The 8,235-nt window shown below is 32.2% G+C and overlaps 1 protein-coding gene across 1 annotated transcript; it reads left to right on the forward strand.

The window, feature by feature from the left end:
- Window positions 1-6,367: 6,367 nt before the first annotated feature.
- On the forward strand, window positions 6,368-6,867 carry LOC122520338. The gene is made up of 2 exons (XM_043640435.1): window positions 6,368-6,495; window positions 6,549-6,867. Exons 1-2 carry the CDS (start codon window positions 6,368-6,370, stop codon window positions 6,865-6,867), a joined length of 447 nt encoding a protein of 148 aa, XP_043496370.1.
- The last annotated feature ends 1,368 nt before the right edge of the window (window positions 6,868-8,235 follow it).

Below are 8,235 nucleotides of genomic sequence, written 5' to 3' on the forward strand. Positions count from 1 at the left end.
AGTAAGCTGTCGTGTACTAATAAATAATGAAGACATTACGCATTGCTCTTTGGAACGCTAATGGCCTAATGAAACGTAAATTGGAGCTGGAAGCATTTTTAAAATTATATGACATACAAATTATATTAATATCGGAGACACACTTTACGGTTAAAAATTATTTTAAAATCTTCGGTTATAAGATGTACTCCACGAATCATCCAAGTGGAAGGGCACATGGTGGTACTGCGATTCTAGTTAAATCTAACATAAGACATTACGAGCTTGCGCCATATAAACAAGATCATCTTCAGGCAACAAGTGTCATGATATATGACTGGCATTGCCCAATAGCTTTCTCGCAGTGTACAGTCCTCCTAGACATACTATCAAAAAAGAAGATTTTGATAATTTCTTCGAAAGTCTAGGCTCTAGATTCTTAGCCGGAGGTGACTTTAATGCCAAACATAACATCTGGGGTAGTAGAATTATAACACCAAGAGGTAAAGCACTCTCAAAAAGTATCGAAACTAATAGATTATGTTGCATTAGTTCAGGTGAGCCTACCTACTGGCCAACTGATGTAAATAAAATCCCTGACTTGCTTGATTTTTTTATCGCTAAAAATCTATCTCCTCGATATATACAGGTCTGCTCTTCATTTGACCTTTCTTCCGATCACACTCCAATCATAGCAACAATAAATACAACTATTATCGACAAAAAGCCACCAATCTCCTTATACAATAGACTAACAAATTGGGATTTCTTCCGCGAAACATTCAATAATACTGTTGATACCACTTTACCATTGAAAACAACTGATGATGTGGACCACGCAGTAAACCATTTAACGCACAATATAATAAATGCAGTTCGAGCCTCTACACCTTCTCTGGAGTATATTTCTGGTCATGACTATCCTGCATATATTTTAAATAAAATTGTAAATAAACGTAAGTTGCGTAGAAATTGGCACAATAGTAGATCTCCTGAGGACAAACGTAAACTTAATAAAGCTACCAAAGTGTTAAAAAAAATACTGCAGAACTTTAAAAATGAAGGTCTTCAAAGTTACCTTCAGAACTTAACTCCTACTGCAGACTCTAACTATTCACTCTGGAAAGCAACAAGGCGTTTTACTCGTCCAATTCAAGACATTCCACCTATCCGTCAGTCCCAGGGTGAATGGGCAAGAAAACCAATAGATAAAGCCAATCTCTTCGCCTCCTACCTGGCAGATGTATTCAAACCATCTTCACCTTCAGTACCTGCAGAAGATGAAGACGTCTGGACATTTATGCACTCACCTTTCCAATTATCTCCACAAATAAAACCGTTTACCTCAATGGAAGTCAAAGCAACAATTGCATCACACGTTAATCCGAAAAAAGCACCTGGCCTCGACTTAATCAACGGAAAGATGATCAAAGAATTACCAAAAAAAGGAATAGCGTATATTACCTCACTATTCAACGCCATTTTACGCCTAGGCTACTATCCTACTTCATGGAAAGTAGCAGTGATTACACTCATTCACAAGCCAGGTAAACCACCTCACGACGTTACGTCATACCGACCAATCAGTCTCTTATCCTCTTTATCTAAGCTATTTGAAAAAATGTTCACTAATCGCCTACTAAATGTCTTGGATGTCCCTACTCTTCCCGACCATCAGTTCGGGTTTCGGAAATACCATTCAACAATTGAACAGGTCCATAGAATAACTCGTCAACTATCGCAAGATCTTGAAAAGAAAAAATACTGCTCCGCAGTATTCCTGGACATAAGGCAAGCTTTCGACAAAGTCTGGCACACCGGACTACTTTATAAACTTAAGAAAATATTTCCATATCCTTTTTTCCTGATCCTTAAATCCTACCTTACAGATAGAAAATTCATGGTTAAATATCAAAACCAATTCACTTCAGCTTATCCAATCTTGTCCGGTGTTCCACAAGGCAGCGTACTTGGGCCCATACTGTACACAATTTACACGGCAGATCTACCTACCTCGAAGGGATAACTACTGCTACATTTGCAGACGATACAGCTCTGCTAGCATCTGAGAGTGATCCACAAAACGCGACTGATATTCTCCAACGTCATCTGCACTTACTAGAAAAATGGTGTCAGAAATGGCGAATCAATATCAACGAAAGTAAATCAGCTCATATAACCTTCACATTGCGCAGAGGCACGTGTCCCCCTGTGGTCATTAATGGGGTAAATATTCCTGTTAGAGACTCGATCAAATATTTAGGTATTATCCTAGACAAAAGGCTGACATGGAAGCAACATATACAAACCAAAGTAAAACACCTCAAAGAACGAGTAAGAAAAATTTATTGGCTGTTTGGTAGATCGTCTAAGTTAGATTTGGAAAAAAAGCTCGCTATCTATAAAGCTATTCTAAAACCCATATGGACTTACGGAATCCAACTATGGGGAACTGCGAGTAACTCCAATATAGAGATTTTACAGAGGTTCCAATCAAAAACTCTACGAAACATCTGCAATGCCCCATGGTACGTTACAAACGAAAGAATCATCAAGATTTAAGAATATCTACAATAAAAGAAGAAATTGTTAGCTTCAGTGAACGCTACAACTCCCGTTTAGCCAAACATCCCAACCCTTTAGCAAAAAATTTACTGGAACAAATGAACTAGTACGAAGACTAAAAAGGTTCTACCCTTCTGACCTTAAAACAAGATTTGAATGATTTAAAACATCGTAATATTATTTGAGTCTAATGTATTATATCTACACTCACCATTGTAAATCTTATTTATTTACATTTCATGTTATTACATCACGCCAGCCTAAAGTACTTATAATTCTCGTCGAGAATTGATTGTATGTTCTGTAATGAATAAAAAAAAAAAAAAAAAAAAATTTTAAGCTGTTTCAATGCTCTACAACCTTGTTTAAAACTTTTAGTATTTAAATATATAGGGTTTTTTAAAAAAAAAAAAAGAAATCTGTACACAAAAACTTTAATTACTCGTAAACAAGCAATATTTAAAATGTTTTAATATTGTCAATTTAAAGCTCTTTAAGTTTTCCAAAATCTTATGCTGAACTCAACTATTTAAAACCTATAGGTTTTCTAAAAAAAAGAAATAATCTGTACATATAATCTATAATTTCTCAAAGACTAACTTATTTTTACATGTTTTAAAATAGTTATTTTAAAGCTCTTGTAATGCCCAACAACATAATGTTAAGCAAATGTATTAAAAATACATAGAGAGTCTAAAAAAAAAGAAGTACTTTTTACACAAACACTTTAATAACTCGAAAACTAATAAATTCTGAAATGTTATTACATGGACGTTTTAAAGCTCTTTTAATGCTGTACAACCTGATTTATAACTTAAATATATAATATATGTAGGGTTTTTAATTAAAAGAAGGAAGCTGTACACATAAACTTTAATTTCTAACAGACAAACTAATTTTAATATGTTTCAAAATTGCCATTTTAAAGCTGTTTAAATGCCCAACAACATGATGTTGAGCAAAAGTATTTAAAATACATAGATTGTCTAAATAAAAAAAGAAGTATTATGTACACAAATACTTTAAGAACTCGAAAACTAACAAATTCTAAAATGTTACAATATTGTTATTTTAAAGCTTTTTTAATGCTCTACAACCTGATTTAGAACTTAAGTATGTAAAATATATAGAATTCTTAATAATTAATAAGGAATCTGTACACAAAAACTTTAATTACTCGAATACAAGCAATTTTTAAAATGTTTTAATATTATTATTTAATAGCTCTTTAAATGCTCTAAAATCTTATGCTAAACTTAAGTATTTAAAAAATATAGGTCTTCTAAAAAAAAAAGAAATAATCTGTACATATAATCTATAATTTCTCAAAGACTAACTTATTTTTACATGTTTTAAAACAGCCATTTCAATGCTCATTTAATGCCCAACGACATGATTTTAAGCAAAAGTATTTAAAATACATAGAGTGTCTAAAAAACAAAAAGTACTTTGTACACAAAAACTTTAAGAACTCAAAAATTACCAAATTCTAAAACGTAACAACATGGTCATTTTAAAGCTTTTTTATTGCACTACTACCTGATTCAGAACTTAAGTATTTACAATATATAGGCTTTTTAAAAATAAATAAGGAATCTGTAAAAAAAACTTCTATTACTCGAAAATAAGCAAATTTTAAAATGTTTTTATATTTTCATTGTAAAGCTCTTTAAATGCTCCAAAATTTTATGCTAAACTTAAGTATTTAAAACTTATAGGTTTTTCGAGAAAAAGGAAGGGATCTGTACACATAAACTTTATATTTCTGAAAGACTAACGAATTTTAACATGTTTAAAAATTGCCATTTTAACGCTCATTTAATGCCCACCGACATGATAAGCAAAAGTATTAAAAATACATAGAGTGTTTAAAAAAAAAGAAGTACTTTGTACACGAAAACTTTAATAACTCGAAAACTGAAAAATTCTTAAATGGTATTACATGGTCATTTTTAAGCTGTTTCAATGCTCTACAACCTGATTTAAAATTTAAGTATTTAAAATATATAGGGTTTTTTAAAATAAAGAAGAAATCTGTACACAAAAACTTTAATTACACGAATACGAGCAATTTTTAAAATGTATTAATATTATAAATTTAAAGCTCTTTAAGTTCTCCAAAATCTTATGCTGAACTCAACTATTTAAAACCTATCGGTTTTCTAAAAAAAGAAATAATCTGTACATATAATCTATAATTTCTCAAAGACTAACTTATTTTTACATGTTTTAAAACAGCCATTTTAATGCACTTTTAATGTCCAACAACATGATGTTAGGCAAAAGTATTTAAAATACATAGAGTGTCTAAAAAACAAAAAGTACTTTGTACACAAGCACTTTAAGAACTCAAAAATTAACAAATTCTAAAACGTAAAAACATGGTCATTTTAAAGCTTTTTTATTGCTCTACTACCTGATTCAGAACTCAAGTATTTACAATATATAGGCTTTTTAAAAATAAATAAGGAATCTGTACATAAAACTTCTATTACTCGAAAATAAGCAAATTTTAAAATTTTTTTATATTTTCATTATAAAGCTCTTTAAATGCTCCAAAATTTTATGATAAACTTAAGTATTTAAAACTTATAGGTTTTTCGAGAAAAAGGAAGGGATCTGTACACATAAACTTTATATTTCTAAAAGACTAACAAATTTTAACATGTTTAAAAATTGCCATTTTAAAGCTTTTTTAATGCTCTATAACCAGATTTAAAACTTAAGTATTTAAAATATATAGGGTTCTTTAAAAAAAAGGAGTAATCTACACAAAAACTTAAATTACTCGAAAAAAAGCAAATTTTAAAATGTATTTTTATTGTCATTTTAAAGTTCTTTAAATTCTTAACAATCTTATGCTATACTTAAGTATTTAATACTTATAGGTTTTCTAAAAAAAAAAAAAGAAAGAAGCTCTACACATAAACTATAATTTCTTAAAGAGTAACTTATTCTAAATTGTTTTAAAATAGTTATTTTAAAGCTCTTGTAATGCCAAACAACATAATGTTAAGCAAATGTATTTAAAATACATAGAGAGTCTAAAAAAAAAGAAGTACTTTCTACACAAACACTTTAATAACTCGAAAACTAATAATTTCCAAAATGTTATTACATGGTCATTTTAAAGCTTTTTCAATGCTTTACAACCTGATTTAAAACTTAAATATATAATATATGATGGATAAGAAATAAAGAAAAGAAACTTTCTCTTCGAGATTATCCGGCATTCGTTTGTTTAGGCGATACCACGTGAGTAATGCGTCACCCTATGTTTCGTTTCATGTTTCGTCGCATGGAAACCACTCGATGTTTCTCGTAATTAAATAGATGAATATTCGAAAGGGACCGAGAAGTTTCTAGAACGATAAGAGAGTATAAAAGAGAAGCGTTTCAGTTCGGACCGAGTTCAGTGTAAGTCCAGCTACGGTATAATCAAGTGTTATTGTTATATTAATAATTTTTTACTTCTGATTATAATCACACTCCTCACTATTTTTTATAATTCAAACATCCTACAAATTTTTGGGGCTCAGCCGGGATTGAGTAAAAAGTAAGCCGTGAGTGAGTGTAATTTTTGTAATTGCTGGTGTTGTATTTTCGTGTTGCGCGAAGTAGTGTGTAGCATCCTCGTGTAAGTTATACAGCGTTGGTTAAGTCTGTATTAAAGATCGAGGTTGGGCATATTTTGTCAATTTTCGTGTGTGTGAAGTAGTGTGTAGCACCCTCGTGTAAGTTATACAGCGTTGGTTAATCCTGTATTAAAGATCGAGGTTGGACACAGTTTTTGGTTTGTCGGTTCGTTGAAAAGATTTATAAGATGTCGAAGTCACAGAATAACACTACGATTGCTGAACTCAAGGAGAAGTGCAAAGAATTAGGATGTAGCACTTCAGGAACGAAAACCGAATTAATACAACGGTTGAGAGAAGTTGATCCGTCGGAAGCGTGGGCTCAGAAGAACGTAACAAATACAGCTCCACGCGTTGTGTGTGAAGAAGTAAGATTCCTGATGCTGAAGATGTAGGGAGATTTTTGAATGATAATTGCGAAGAAGAAGTTAGAAGAAATGATAAGCATTTACTGGAGGAAGAATTGAAACTCGTACGACGTGAGTTAGAATTGGTTAGAAGTCTTCGCGGTGCAAGTATTAGTACAGAGCGACGACAATTGGTTGAAACGCAAGAACAAAGTTACAGTAATCCAGATTTTAGAGAAAGGGTTGATATAAGGCTTGTTGCTGACCTTTTGAATGTTTTTAAGGGAGAAATGGGTGAATACGAAATGGGAATGAATACGAAAATTGGGAAAGACAGCTGAGAATGTTACGAGCAACATATAGTCTCAACGATAATCAAGTGCGTATGTTAATCAGCATGAGATTAAAAGAGAAGGCACTTGAATGGTTCTATTCAAAATCAGATTATGTCACAATACCCATTGAGGAATTGCTAGCCGATTTAAGAAGCACATTTTGTAATCGGAAAAATCGTATAATTCTACGAAAAATTTTTGAAGAGCGTGTTTGGAGAAAAGATGAGTCATTTCGTGAGTACGTTCACAACAAGGTGATACTCAAAAACAAAGTTCCGATTCATGAAGATGAAATTGTAGATTATATCATCGAAGGTATTCCAGATGCAAATCTTAAAAACCAAGCTAAGATAAATAGGTTACGAACGAAGGCAGATATCCTAGAAGCTTTCAAAGGAGTGACCTTGCAGGAAAAGAATCGAATTCCGGGTGATACGAGATTCGTTAGAAGACCTTACAACATGAAGAATTGGAATACAGGAGGGTGGAAATCTACGAAGCAGACAAGAAGTTGTTTTATTTGTGGATCATTTGACCATATGGCTGATAGTTGTCCAAAGAAGAAGGAAGGACCAACGTGCTACAATTGCAAAGAGCGAGGACACATTGCATCGAATTGTCCGAAGAAATATCCCGTAGTAAAAGAAAGTTTAAACACATTTAGAATTCAAGAAAAGAAGTGCGTTATTGACGTTCGAGTGAATAATTGTTGCATCAAGGCATTGATTGATACAGGTAGCGATATATGTCTTATGCGTTTTGATCAATACATAGAGTTAGGATCTCCACGGTTAATGGATAGAGAATTGAAATTTAGTGGTGTAGGTGGAGGCACAAATACAACAATAGGTGAATACTATGCACGGTTAACAATTGACAATAATTTATATGTAGTTCTAATGCGTGTAGTACCGAATACAGTTATGAGTCAAAAGTTGATATTAGGAATCGATTTTCTCAGTACGGTCGATGTAGCAATTAAAGACGGAAACGCTATTATTACACCGAAAGCAGGTAACGATTTAGATCGCTCAGAAATATTTAAAATAGATCTTATTGAAAAGTCTCTGGAAATAGAAGTAGATCATGTAAACGATGTTAAATGTCAACAAGAAATTAAGAATTTAGTTGCTGATTATAATCCTAGGAAAACAAAAGATATCGGTGTTAAAATGTCTATCGTAGTTAAGGATAACGAACCGGTATATCAAAGGGCGAGACGGCTTTCCCAATCCCAAAAAGATATTGTAAATCAACAGATACAAGAGTGGATGGAAGAAGGTATCGTACAACCATCTCTTTCTGAATATGCAAGTCCGATAGTTTTAGTGGAAAAACGAGACGGTTCATTTAGATTGTGTGTTGATTATAGAA

Source organism: Polistes fuscatus, unplaced genomic scaffold (genome assembly GCF_010416935.1).
Source record: "Polistes fuscatus isolate 324 unplaced genomic scaffold, CU_Pfus_HIC Scaffold30, whole genome shotgun sequence".
NCBI lineage: Eukaryota > Metazoa > Arthropoda > Insecta > Hymenoptera > Vespidae > Polistes > Polistes fuscatus.

Coding starts and splice junctions, on each gene's coding strand:
- LOC122520338 (XM_043640435.1), top strand. CDS start 6,368: ATGTCGAAGTCACAGAATAACACTACGATTGCTGAACTCAAGGAGAAG. Junction 6,496..6,548: donor GAAGTTGATCCGTCGGAAGC/GTGGGCTCAGAA, acceptor TGTGTGAAGAAG/TAAGATTCCTGATGCTGAAG.